Raw genomic sequence first — 14,620 nt, forward strand, 5'->3', positions numbered from 1 at the left:
GACTTTGGCCTCAGACCTAGGATTGTCCAGAACTGCCACATACCAAAGCCGTGACTGTGTGTAGTGATTTGATCCCTTGAAACTTCATTTCAACCCCTATAAAGTGGGAACAATACTAGCTCCTAATTCTTAGGGAACTGCGGAGGAAATGAGATCATCTTTATAAATTGTTTAACTTCCTGTTTGCACCATAAGTAGTACTAAGTACTTTTTTCCTTAATTTCCAGTGTCTTCAACTCTAATTTTTTCAGCATCAGGCCCAGCCTGAGTCTTTAACTTTCATGCTACACTCCACACACATGCAAGGGAGGAATCACTCATGTTAGTAATGCAAAACAAGGCTCTGCTCCCTTCTTTCTATTCAATGTGGCAGAATCTGAAACCTGAAATCAAGAATCCCCTCTGGAACCTGGCCCTCTTTCCCCCTCCTCCCTTTTCACAGAATACCTAAGCAAACCCACACCAACAGTCACATTCAGTTAAAGGATCCAGATGGACTCGATTAGCCCACAACCAAGGGCACTTTGTCCAACCCAACTTCTAACACAGAGCATGCATTAGAATATCATACATGTGTGGTTATTAACAAGGCAGTGGTTTGGACCCCATTTCACTATTATTTCCTCTAAATAATGGCTTTCACTATTATTTCCTCTAGATAATGGCTCTTTGGAAAACCCGAAGGAGAGGAGATGGTTGATAAGACAGAATTCAGGCTTTGCCAGGGTTATTCCAACATCGAGATACATAAAAACACTTTTCTCTAAAACTATGTCCCTGGGTTGCTGTGGGTGCTGAATGAGAGAATATATGTTAAATGCTTAGCATAGTGCCTGACGCTCAGTAGCCTTCAGAAAATGTTAGCTATAATCATGATAGCCAGGAGTTACCATGAGCTTGACCCAAGACGATTAAGGAAGAAATGCCAATGGCTGGCATTTGAAACCACATGAGAGAAGACAAACTCTGTAGCTAAAGAACTTGAACTCCAAGCTCTTGAACAGAACAAAATGGGCCTGAGGGAAAAATCTGAAAAATGCAAACAACAGACAAATGTCTAGTGTCATCTGAAGCATGGCCATGAAAAGCACCGCTGGCTGGAGTTTATGGCTCTGCAGCCCACTGCATTCATCCGACACATCTTTGCTCTGCATTTAGCATCAGCAAACTAGGCTCTGCTCTGAAGCGTCAATTTTACAAGCACCCACCCTATTCCCGCTGATGAGCCTCCCCTGAGCTCACAGAAGGCCATAAACTATTTGGGCCAATTCAACTTGTCATTTCAACATCGAATGCATTAGGTCTTCTCCAAGACTCAATGGATGGAGGAGTCATAAAACAAGAATCCAGGTGTCCCTGAAGCTCTTACCTCATGTCAATGGGCATGATTTATATTTCTGCAGGTAGGGATTTATAGCCTCTGTTAAGGAGCTCACAGTTCCAAAAGGTGAGGCTCCTATTTTCAATCTGGCTCTAGTTGTTTAGGTCACCAGTTTCTGAGGCTTCATCTGCATGGTAGCTCACTCCCAAACAGAACCAAGAGACCACATCAAACCATGAAGCCTCCATGTCTGTCACTTATATGTCCAAATAGACACACCTGTGTCACCTTATGCAAGTTAGAAAACCTTTCTGGGCCTGCTTTCTCACTTATGAAATGGGGATAATGGTAATAATAAAGATTGTTTCGTTATTAGGTAATATAATGTAGCTAAATAGTAATGTAGCTTAAGTGCTGGGCAGAAGATAGATAAGCATATTGTGTTGTATTGTGTTCTGTTGTGTTGTGTTGTGTTGTATATTACCGGAAGTCTCCCCCTGGCAAGTCCATAACAAAAAGAGAGAGACTGGATATCAAAATGGCTAAAAGTTTAGGAAAAGCTTCTCTTCTGCTGCCTCATATTCAAAACAAATCTGCACAGAATCAGTTACTAAATACTTACTAAACACTTCCCCATATGCTAGGCATCCCCCACCAGATCCTATGTAGGAACAGAAATATAAGGCTCAGGGGCCATCCCACCTCTCCACAAGTTTATTACATTGTTAAAAGTAAAAGAGACATGAAACAGTTGGGAAATAGGACCACAGTATGTCAGGAAATGGGGCAAAGAGAGGCGCACTACTGATATTCAGTGCCCAGAGTTGAAAGTGAAAGGTCGCATTTACATCTGCAGCGGCTCGAGGAAGGGCTTTTTGGGTGACCTCTCATGCCTTCAGTACTCCCAGGCTGCTTCTCCATAATCTGGGAATGTGACCTTGATGGATTGCACCTGTTTGTCTCTTGTCCCCTGAGCATGGTGTTTCAATGGCCATCACTGCTTTGTGCCATTCTGTGCTCATTTCTGCTTTCTGTGTGGGACAGGCGTGTGCACAAAGAGGTCAAAGAGTGGACTGTCCCTTGGAGCTTTGATACAAAGATGGGACTCTCAGTATAAAGAAGGACTTTAATAACAAACGTGACTGGTTGTGTTAGGCTCATTGGCCTCTGGGTGAGGTCATATTAATACATATACCCTAGTGACACTTAACCCCAAACTGCTGATTTGGGACATGTTCTCCCACCCTAATTTCAAGCCACCCTGAGACATGCCTAAGCATCCTCAGATACAGGGACTGTCACTGTGTCCCTCAATATTTCCAGTCAAACCAGAAATCAAGGTACCCTGCCACTCCTCTGGCCCCCCACTATCCCTTTCTGGTGCTTTTCTTAGTCCTGTAAGCCTGAAGCCCTCTCACTTGTGGACTGTAGCTGACAGGTGGATGCAGAGGGGAAGGAACGGCCAGGCAGGGCGCACTCACAACCCCGGCTCAGCTGTCTTTAACGTAAATGCTTTAGCTTCTGTTCTATTTCCTGGAGCCAGGTCAGGGACAGAGGCCACACAACCCTGTATCTCTTTGTCCCTTTTCAAATCTTCTATACCTTCTTGCCACTTTCCTCCCTCAGGGGAAAATAAAGAAGAAGAAGAAGAAGAAAACACCTCATTCATATGAGATCATAAAAATAGACAATTTCACCCTCTCTAGTCTACCGTCTCCACAGCAGTGAACCTGTTTGCTCCAAGCTAATAATAACTACAATGATAATAATAGCAGTAGGAAATGCCATTTGCTGTGCAATCGTTAAACACTTCTCATATATTATTTTAGTTACTTCTCACTATAACCTATAGAATATATTTCAGTTGTCCTATTTGATAGATGAATAAATCGAGGGTCAGACAATAAGGCAGTAGATTCAGGGCAGTACCACATGTAAGAGATAGTTCCAGGTTTCAAATCAGGCTCACCTGACTCCAAAACTTTTAACCATTCTCTGGTACTGCCTCTACCTCAACACACCACTGGCAAAACAATGGGACATTACAAGTATTCCTGAGGCAGCCACAGGGCCCTGAGTTCTCTTCCTTGGCACCATGGAAAGCGTATAGGTTCTAGAGCAAACTTTGTTACTGTGTACCTTGGCCAGGTCACTCCTAGCCTCAGTTTCCTTCCCTGAATAATAGGAGTAGAACTGGAAATCCATCAAATCCCTTCTCTCCTGATTGGTGGTGGTTGTTGTTGTTTATTAAGATTTTCATCACCATACACAAGGTCATCTGGATTTTCTCCTATGTTAACTTCTGAAAGTCTTATAGTTCTGTGTTTTGCATTTAGGTCTATGATAAATTTTGAGTTAATTTGGAGGAAAGGTACAAGGTCTGTGTCTAAATTCATTTGTTTGTCTGTGGACATCCAGTTCTAGCAGCATTTGTTGATAAAACTATCTTTCCTCCATTGTATTGCCTTTGGTCCTCTGTCAAAGATCAGTTGAATGTGTGTGTGTGTGTGTGTGTGTGTGTGTGTGTGTGTTTCTGAGTTATCTCTTCTGTACCATTGATCTGTTTATCTGTTCTTTCACCAATACCACACCGCCTTGATTACTGCAGCTTGAAGTCCTGAAGTCAGATAGTGATAGTCCTCCAATTTTGCTCTCCTCTAATAGTATGTTGGCTATTCTGGATCTTTTGCCCCTTTGTATCAACTTTAGAATCAGTGTGTCATCATCTGCAAATGAACTTGTTGGACAGCACTGATTTTAAGGGTATTATTTCCTGGGAGTTTGTGCCAATAGCCGGAACCCTAAGTCTTCAATCAGCTAGATTGAGTCCCTCTTTTCTGAACTTGGGAAAAGGATTCAGTTTTTAGAGTTTCCTGTGTTTGCGTATTGTGTCGCTGGGCCTGCCATAAAATGCAATCATGGGCATAAAATGGGTGTCCCAGCTGTGAAGGAGAGAGCTCTGGGCCTGGCAGAGCAGGGAGTTAGCACTCACCATGATATTAAGAACCATCATCATTGTCCCTGTCCTCATCATCGGCATCATCATCATCATCCTCAAAGGACTTTGTATTTATTGAGTACTTACCAAGCACAAAGCCCTGAGCTCAGTCCCTGTCATGGGTCATGTCACCAAACCTTCCAACAAGCCTCTAAGGCAAGTGCACCTATTACTGTCAACTGAAAAAACAAAGGCTCCATGAGTTTAAATAACTTGCCCAGGGTCACATGGGTAATTAGCTGCGACGCTGAAATTCAAACCCACCCTTAACCCCTCCACTATACTCATTCTCCCTGGCATTCCTCTTTCACCCTGGGGTAGGAATGTGGACTCTTCTACATCTGCCATTCAAGCTTCTGGAAGGACAGCTGAGGTCAGCTCATCATCCTGTTTTGAATATATAGTCCCACAGACAACCAAACCTCCTGAGAAATCCTCTCTCCTCTAGTTCCTTGAAACTCTTTTTGTAAAACCCACACACTTGATGAATGGAGCCTTAAGCCTCCTCTCCTTCCCCATCTCCCTCCTTTCACCTGCCTCCCCTTGGCATCCAGTTGGTTACAAACCTCTCGTGCTGTTTATTTCCCTCTTAATAAGCCCCATCTCCTCTCGGAAAGCCATTTAGCACGGCTCCACTTAATTTCTCCTCGAAGCAGAATCTGCCAGATGGAGTCTTCATCCCAAGCCATGTTGATTTGTCTTATTTTTAAACAGCAGTGAACACCCCATGAAACTAAAATAGCAGTCGGTTCCCAGGTGTGACTCACTGAGCAAGGAGGTGATCAAGAGCGCGTGGAGTCATCCACCTGAGGCAGCTGTTCCGAATGACTTCCTCAGGTGGCGCCCAGCCAGCTGCTGGCCACATCTGGGTGTCACTCAATGCAGAAGCATGCTGCTTTTCCGCATCAGCTGGGCTCAGCCACTCATCACTTCCTCTGGCTGGACCCCATTTGGCTATGCATCCTTGCCTTTCCCACAAACATATTCACACTCCTGACTATTGGGGAGACAAAATGGACCCAGAGGACCAAGAGACCAGCACAAAATGGCCAAATGAAACAATGAAATGTCTCATTTTTTACCCTGATATTTTTATCTCCAAAATACCTGATTTTTATCTCCAAAAATTTCTTTAAAATTTGACTGTGATTCTAGAACTAACTATATTTGATTTAATATAAATATAATTCATCAAAATATGTATCAGCTAAATTGCTAAACCATATCCCTACACACACACACACACACACACACACACACAGCAGGTTTTTTAAAGCTAACATCCCAAAATCATGTTGATTCTATAGCTTCATTATCCCAGACACACATAATAGGTTGTGTGTGTCAAGGCATATGTGCTTCTGTTTCAGGTGTACACTCACAAAGATGGGCAGTCTCTTTCATAAGATAGGATAAGCCTACAACAGAGACTAAGAATGTTTCTTTACTTCCACATGTCATCCTAAGAAAGGATTAACTTAAAGGAAAGACAGAAGTGATAGTTACTAGTAAGACAGTGACTTCCCTGGGATCTGAGGAATAATATAAATCAGAGACTGGTCTGACTTTCTGCATCTTGGGTGGCTCCCTGACCTCATTATACCCAGCATCCCAGTGGAAATTGACAGCATTCAATCCCAGCTCACAGAAGTGACTGCTTGTAAAAATGTATATGCCATAAGCTCATCTCCATAACTCTCCATCTTCCATAACCTTAAGAGCCCAGAGCCCATAATAAGCAGTGGAGTCTGTTATTAGAAGGTGAAAGAATGAGGGATGGCTGTGTGGTTCAGTTGGTTAAGTGTCTGCCTTTGGCTCGGGTCATGATCCTAAGGTCCTGGGACAGAGCTCTGCATCAGGTTCCCTCTTCAGTGGAGAGCCTGCTTCTCCCTCTTTCTTTGTTGCTCCCCCTGCTTGTGCTCTCTCTTTCTCTGTCAAATAAATTTTAAAAATCTTTTTATTAAAAAAAAGGCAGCGTTCATAGATGAGGGTATGCTGGCCTTGCCTCTGATATGCCTATGTATGCAGCAATTCCAACTAGCACTTGCAAATCTTCTGAACCAGTGTTCTCTGGAAGCTTTGGCAATGAGGATATTGCTCAGAATCTAAGGCATTTTCACTAAACTCAATTTCAAATACCAGGCAGAATGCTGAGATTATAGGGATCAACTGATACCCACCATCCCCAAAGGCATTACCTGATAGGACACAGAAGTCAAAGCTGGGAGGTGGGGAAGAATGTGGACAGGTTGAGTGATAATCCTTTATTCCTTGGATGAATTTTGCTATAACATTTAGGAATTTTTTGTTTTGTTTTAAGCGCCCTCTCAAAAAGAAGAACAACAACAAAAGCAGTAGAGAAAGCTAGTCTTTCTTTGACCGTGTGAGGTTCCTTCTCCCACAGAGAGTATGGGCCATTCCAGTTCCTTTAGGTAGCCTTATACTCAAACATTTATACTCTGAAGAAAAAAACAAATCCTTCCCGGAATCAGCAGAGAGACCATGAATTATTTGACAGTAATATTCACATTCCTGGCGGAGGAGTAGCCACCCCAAATACATCAAGAAACAAACAGGTATATTTCCAAAATGCCACTGAGAAAAAAAATGAGGGGTACTGTGCCTATTCTTTACAGGAAAAACAAGTGGTAAAATAAGTTGATGGAATCAAAAAAGTCTTTAGAAACCTGTTAAATGTCTTTCCATGGAAAGAAGCACTATTACTATTATTAAAATGCCACAGGTGCATTGCCCCCCAAATCCTCAGAAGTGGTGGCATTAGTCATGTGGATGATATTGCCCATGGACTGATTATACCAGTGGCTGCTTTATTGTTCTTTCTGGAGCCATGGGAATGTCCACAGAATTCTGTGGGTCTTTAGCATGGCAAGATGCTCCCCAGTACTAATGTCCCTGATTATCTTATAGATTCAGATCAGACCTTCCCTTGATTGGCCTTCCAGATGCAACCACACTCATTTCAGGGGATTAGGAGAGTCCTCTGCATAGATCTTTTATGACAAGAACAATGATGTCTTAGCAGGGCTTATCTGAGGTTCTCCAGAGGGCACCAAAGAAGAAAACAAGACCTCAAACCCTTACCCACTTTAGGGACTTTTATGAAGTTAAAAAGGAAAAGCAAAATTCCAGTCACATCTCTTTTCCTGTGAAAGAGTAGTCTTGTCGTGACCAGGGCACCCAGATTCCAACGGAAACATTAACATGCCAGGGGGACTCAGCACCAGTGGAGAAAAACAGCCAAGACCCTGCTTCCCTGGGCCTGACTGGGCTCAGAGGTACCCAGCTGAAAACCAGCTGGGCTCAGTTGAAAAGACCATGTGTACAATATTGGTTTGGTTCCAAATCCCATATTTAAAGAGGAACATTTCCAAATAAAGCCCTAGACAAAACAGCCCACACTTTCACGACAGGTCTTGAAACTGTCATACAGGAGTCATGAAGGGCACTTGGAGAGTTAAATTTGACTTGGCAAATCCAAAAGGCTCCCAGAAATACCTGATAAATGCCTTAAAATATTTACAAAATGGTAGAAGATGGAATAGATTACCCAGGAGAGCAGAACTAGTTCAGTATTTGGCTAAATAGAAGGAAGACTTTCTAAGACAAGAGCTCCTTGAAATGGAATGTCTTGGCTTGGGTAGTAGGGAGTCCTTTTGCTGATGGTGCAAAAGCTGAGACCACCAGAGACCTGAGGAAAGAGGGGAATACTTTTGAGAAGGTAGGATCTTCAAGCATTGAAAACTGTGGGGCTGGGTGCCAACTCGGATCTGGGCTTGGGTTTCAGATATTTTTGTAAGACCTTGGGAAATTTTTCTTTGACCTTCGATTTCCTCATTTGTGAACTGGGCCTAATAGTATTCATTTCAGTAAGCTATTATACAAATAAAGACAGTATTAACTATCACTACTGCTTGGCACAGTAGATATGCTGCTACATTTGTGATTATTGCTGCCACTCATATCTAAGCTTGATAAATGGGGTGGGAAGAGAAAGTTCATAATTTCCTGGGATTTCTTTAACCCTCTGTTTCTATGATTACCATGGGTCCTATCCCGTCAAACTTCTGGTGCTATCTTTCTAACTCCCTGACTGCCCAGAGTTTTCCATTTCAGCATCATCCCAGATCTTTCTACACAATGGTTTATATCCTCACTTTCCTATGGCCACTTTCCTAATCAGAAGCACTCTTTCCTGAACAACCTTTCCTTGCAACCCTGCTTCCTACAGTGATAGCTGGCTATTCTGGAAAATGATGTCTATCAAGAGTACTAAAGTAATATGACTATGTAATCACCTTCTCCTTTAATTTTTTTTCTTCTGCTAGGAAGCAAGGCTGAGCATAGTACCTAGTCTACAGCCAACAGTCAATCAAAACTCTAAAGGCTCATGAGGACAGATCTTCTATTAGTGGGATTCTATAGACCATACTCAGCCTTTCTAGAGAGTTATGACGGTGGTTATTTGGGGCAAGGTAGAACACCAAGCAATCTTGTGACAGGCTGCTTGAAGGATATTTAGGCACAGGCCAGGCCTTCCTCCATTCACTTATTAATTCTCTAGAGAACCTTAAAACTCACTATTGTTATTCTACCCAAGAAAAGAGCGGAGCTACGTGCAGAAATGCTGGAAGGATGTGCGTGTGGGAGACTTCATCCAAATGAAATGCAACGAGATCATCCCAGCAGACATACTCCTCCTCTTTTCCTCAGACCCCGGTGGGATCTGCCACCTGGAAACTGCCAACCTGGATGGAGAAACAAACCTCAAACAAAGACGTGTTGTGAAGGGCTTCTCACAGCAGGTAAGGCTCTTTCTAACATCTTAATACATGAGGTCAAAGGGAAGAAGCAAGCCAACTCTACTGGGAAATTGAACTTAGTCTGATAGCTAGAGGAAAGAGTAGGGGATGCCTCCTTTTCCCAAACACTTAGCTATACTTAATCTTCCCAGCAAGCCTCTTGATGGCTATTATCCCTTTATCACAGATGGGGAAATAGTCTGAGGAAAGTTGACTAACTTCCTGAAAGCCTCAGAATTCCTAAGTGGGGTCACACTCTATTAAGGAAACTGTGTTCTGTGCTCTGAAGAGTCTAATCTCTTCAGTTACCTTTAGGACTAACTCACTTTTCCATGCTTATGCAGTCCTTGCCCATCCTCCCCAGCTCCACTCCCTCAACCACTTCCTCTTTGAATCTTCTCCAGAACTACTTTGACTCCAGTATAAGCTACAGGAAGGTATTGCTAACTATTTTTCCACTTGTGTACATCTTACCTTATCTCCTTGAGAAACAGGGAATGATCATCATCACTTTCAGTTAACGCCCATATACCTCCATGTATGGTACCATAGACATCATAAGGAAGTTACAACTGTTTGGTGGTTAAGAGCCCAGGCTCTGGAGGCTGACAGAACTGAACTCAAAGTCCAACCCAACTGTTTATTAGTATTCTCACCTCAAGAAAGTTACTACTCTCTCACATCCTTATTCCCTCATCAGGGAAATGGGTACAAAATTAGTCCTTCTCCATTAGGATGATTCTGAAGACTAAAAGACATGTATAGGAATTATTTATCATAAAGGTATACCCATAGTAAGAAGCCCGTAAATAACTAGCAGTAAATGTCAGTGGTGTTCAGAGGCAATATGTGTTGATAAACTGAAACTAGATGTGATATTCCAATTTTCAATTAAAATTCCTCTTTGAAGGGTTGGTTTTTAATCTAGAACCTTCTTCTGCCTGTGGAAAAGAATAAAATTCTATCAGTTTCTTCACTCTGTCAGCCTTCGGTGGGAGAAAAATTAGATGAGTCAGGGATTTAGGGAAAAGAAGGCAAGTGCTTCATGCCTCAGAGATTCTCTTGATAGAGTTCAGTTATCCAGATGGAAACTTTTTGAGAGACGTTTCAATGACAACTTGACAACTGTGACAACTTGTCATACCTCACTTTGCCTCTCTCCAAGCACCCGATGAGCAGTTCTTGAAAAATCTCTTTGGTGTGATTGATTCAGTCCACAGAAACCTGTTCTCTGACCTCTACATAGTTCTTCCCTAGTTCTGCTCTGAGATTCAGAGGAGATGAAGAAAGTAAGGAACAAAATGTAAGGTTTGGTGCATAGTAGGCCCATAATAAATTGTCTGTTACTGCTACCTCAGTTGTATTTACTACCCTGGGCATGGAAACCACCGTGACCACTTTGCTGCCATCTTCTTTTTCTTGCTATTTTGCAGGTTCAGTCTTTCCATTGGTCTCTCTCTGTCTCTCTCAAACAAATAAATAAAATCTTTTAAATAAATAACTAATTAATTAAAATTTAAAAATTAAAAAGTAGCCTCAGACAGCTCTCTAAGAAGGAGGAATTTGGGCTGCCCTTTGCTACCTTGCTTCTCCCTTATGTCAGCGTGAAAAGATCTCTGAACATAAGTAGAATTCTCTTCTAACTCTTTACTATAGCATTTCTCAAATGTGTTGGACAGACATGGAGAGTTGCAGGATGAATATATGTTGCAAAATCATAAAGTAGAAGACAATAGGTTACAAATTTTCAAATATTTCACAGAGTACTGCCTGACATCTCAGGTAATTTAAGAAAGCTCAAGGAGGAGAGAGGATGGGGACTAGTATGTAGCATCTCTAACCATTTCACACAGAGAACTTTCGTTCCACAGAACATACTCGAGGACTACTGTAGGAGACGTAGGATCACAATTTAGGGATTTGGTCCAAATATCTTACAGGTGTTCAAGATGTACCATCTTCACCACAGGGAGAAACTTTTAAAAATATATATACGTTCTTCCCCATTACCACTAGAACTGAGTAGGGGTCAGGCATGCATATTTTTAAATGCTCTCCCATATGGTCGTGCCATGAGCCTACCACATACCAGCTTTTTTGAAGACCTGTATGACAAAGGGAAGGTGTCACCTCAAGCACTCACAAAAAACCACTTTTAATAATAAGAACAAAACTACCATCTCCATGCTTCTTAGATGTGCCTGTGCTTTTCCATACATTGTCTCTTTTAGTCCCTGCAACCACCCTATGAAGTAGATATTACTATCCTCATTTTACAGATGAAAACTGAGGAATAGAAGTAGAATATTTCACTATTGTCTCAGAGAAGATTTTGAGCACCTACAGATATGGTTTGTTGGGAAGTTTGATATCTTAAAAAATAAGTAGTAAAAAATAAATTTTTTAAAAAAAGCATTTCTTAGTTCCCTCTAACCCTTAATGACTATAAAACCTTCACCTTGCCAAAAGGGTTTCTACTAACAGAGATTTATAGAAATTTCCCACCGCATCTGTACACCTATACCCATTTTTACCATCTTGAAAATGATGAGAGATTATTATATTTTGTTAATTTAGAGTTGATAAGCAAACTTTGTCCCAGCTCGCCTAGATCAGCATTTCTCAAGACAGAGTATGCCAAATGCTTATCTCAAGAGATAGTTCTTAGAAAACAAGTTTCATTGTCAAATCTGATTGGAAAAACTGTCCTGTGGACCCCTCTTAGAGGGTCCAATGAACATCAACATAGCAAGGTCTCTAAGAAGATCTGCAGTCAACAGAGCTTTTAAACTTTCTTGAACCCTGAGTTTTCAGAACTATGTTTTGGCACAATAATTTTAGCATTCCCATGAAAATTTGGGAGGAAAACTAACATGGATTGTGGAGCATGCATGATCACAGTAGCTGAACAGTAAACAGAGAAGGACCTAGGCAATTCATCCTTCCCTTTCCTATATAGGTTCAAATGAAATCATAAACATAAAAGAGCTTCTCAAAAGTATTTTTCTGCTGTGACAAGTCACATCATTCTCAAGGTTGCCAAAGAGTCGCTTTCAAAATCCTTTTCTTAGAATTCAAGTTGGACAAGGCCAACTTTTTTTTTTTTTCAATTTAGAATTTTATCATGCTGGGTGATCTTTGAATTCACAAAATTATTGACCTGTTCTTAAAATATTTATTCCCACATCCCATTGCTGAGGAAAGGGAAGGAATCCAAAATTAGGCTTATGCTAAGGTCTGCTGAGCAGGTCAGAAGACTTTATTAGAGAATTAAATTATACCATTCTCTCTTTGATACCTTCTGATACCCAAAATCTCTTCTTAAAAGGATTTCCAAGATGAGTAGGAGGCATTTAATAGAAAAGAGTATGTGAAAAGAAGTATGTGCCTTTATTTTGGTAAATAGAAAATACCAAAGCCAAAGAATCAGAAATGAATTCTTCCAATTAATATTTCAGATGAAACATATTCCTGGCTGTCTATTATTCAAATCACTGAATCCTAAGTCCTACTAAACCGTGTGTCAGATCATTTCCTAATGGCCAGCCAAGTGCTTACCATGGCAAGTATGATATGTGGGTGAGCCTCTTTGTTGTCAACTGGGAGCTTGTTAAAAATGTGGAATATCAGGCCCTACCATAAACTCAATCAGAATCTGCAGTTTAACGAGATCCCCCACATGACGGCCGTGCACAGCAGAACATTGAAAACTCTGGCTTAGGGCATCATCGACTGATGTAATAATTGCGCTTATCTGTTTATTGCCCAAATTAAAGATTTTTAATTGACTTTCCCTTTTAACTAGCTTGCCTTCCATGAAGGTTAGTGATTTTAAGCCATTTTCTCAGTTGTGAAGAACCACTGGAGCTCAGATCTTCTACAGTGAATGTGTGCACTGACTTTAACATATTTAGGCAGCAGAGCACTTTGCTTAAAGACTTGAGGGAAGATAGGGAGTCCTTTATCACCCTCCCATTTCAGTAATGACACACCTAGAAAGAAGCAAAAGGTAGCTATCCTCTCAACCCTGCCTGCCCTGAGAACCAGAGGAAAAATCTCCTTTCCTGGGGGATTTTGTAGTAAGACCTGCCCATGGTAGGCTGTTGCAAGTTTCCCTTAAGAATGATAGTCTTTCTACCTATTGACCACTGCTTAATGTTGAGCAGAGATCATATTTTCTAGAGTCCCTTCAATATAAAATCTACATCATGATATATAATGATAATAAGTAATATCAATAGATAAGTTGATTGATCCTACACTGTGTGCCATGGGCAGGTCTCTTAAGTGTTTTAGACCTATTATTTTTCTCCTCTCCATAAATAACCCTGCGAGGTAGGCACTTTGAATATCCCCACTTGACAAATGAGACAAGAACAGTTAAGTAACCCTCCTAGCAGTGAGCTGAGCTTGGATTTAAACTCAGGCAGAATTATTTTACTTTAACATTTTTTTCTTTTTTTTTAAGATTTTATTTTTTTTCCAATTTATTTATTTTCAGAAAAACAGTATTCATTATTTTTTCACCACACCCAGTGCTCCATGCAAGCCGTGCCCTCTATAATACCCACCACCTGGTACCCCAACCTCCCACCCCCCCGCCACTTCAAACCCCTCAGACTGTTTTTCAGAGTCCATAGTCTCTCATGGTTCACCTCCCCTTCCAATTTTTGGCAGACAGAGATCACAAGTAGGCAGAGAGGCAGGCAGAGAGAAAGGAGGAAGCAGGCTCCCTGCTGAGCAGAGAGCCCAATGCCGGGCTCAATGCGGGGCTCAATCCCAGGATGCTGAGATCTTGACCTGAGCCGAAAGCAGAGGCTTAACCCACTGAGCCACCCAGGCACCCCTTACTTTAACATTTTATTATGGATATTTTCAAGTGCATTCAAATGTAGGGAGAATAGTATGATGAATTTTTAATGTGCCCATCACCCAATTTCAACATCCACCATAGCCAATTTTGTTTCATCTATAGCCTCACCCTCTTCACTCTGCAAATTATTTTGAAGTAAACTTCAGTGTTGCAGCATTCCACATATAGATACTTTAATTAATCTATCTCTCAAGGATACGGTTTTTAAAACATGCAATGATACCATTGTCACTGCTAAAATATTAGCATTAATTTCTTGCTGTCAGCTTTCAAGTCAGTGTTCAGTGTTTTCCAGTTTGAATAAGAATCCAAGTAAGTCTAAAGACCTAGATAAGTTTCTCTTTTACTCTAGGGGTTCCCTGCTCGGCTTTCTTTTTTTGTTTTTCTTGTATATTCAGTTTTTGCTGCTGAATAAATCAGGTTGTTGGTCCTGTAAAATTTCCTACAGTCTGGATTTTGCTGATCGCATTGACTCCCAGCTGTGTCATTTAAACGTCTTTCCCTATTCATTATATTTCTATAAATTAGCAGTTAGAGCTCATGCCTAAATCTGATTCAGGTTAGGTTTGTGTTTGGGAGTGTGTATGTCACCGTTGCATGAACTGATT

The 14,620-nt window shown here is 41.3% G+C and overlaps 1 protein-coding gene across 2 annotated transcripts in view; it reads left to right on the top strand.

Moving 5' to 3' along the window:
* ATP10B (ATPase phospholipid transporting 10B (putative)) overlaps positions 1-14,620 on the top strand; it is a 269,423-nt gene that overhangs the window by 177,761 nt on the left and 77,042 nt on the right. Inside the window, exon 6 of one of the 2 annotated variants that reach the window (XM_044230157.1) lies at positions 8,938-9,142. In XM_044230157.1, the coding sequence (XP_044086092.1) occupies positions 8,938-9,142 (205 nt within the window). Of the gene's footprint in view, positions 1-8,937; positions 9,143-14,620 lie in introns of those variants that run through there. The other variant, XM_044230166.1, reaches the window with a different exon arrangement.

Source organism: Neovison vison, chromosome 1 (assembly GCF_020171115.1).
Source record: "Neovison vison isolate M4711 chromosome 1, ASM_NN_V1, whole genome shotgun sequence".
Classification (NCBI taxonomy): Eukaryota; Metazoa; Chordata; class Mammalia; order Carnivora; family Mustelidae; genus Neogale; species Neogale vison.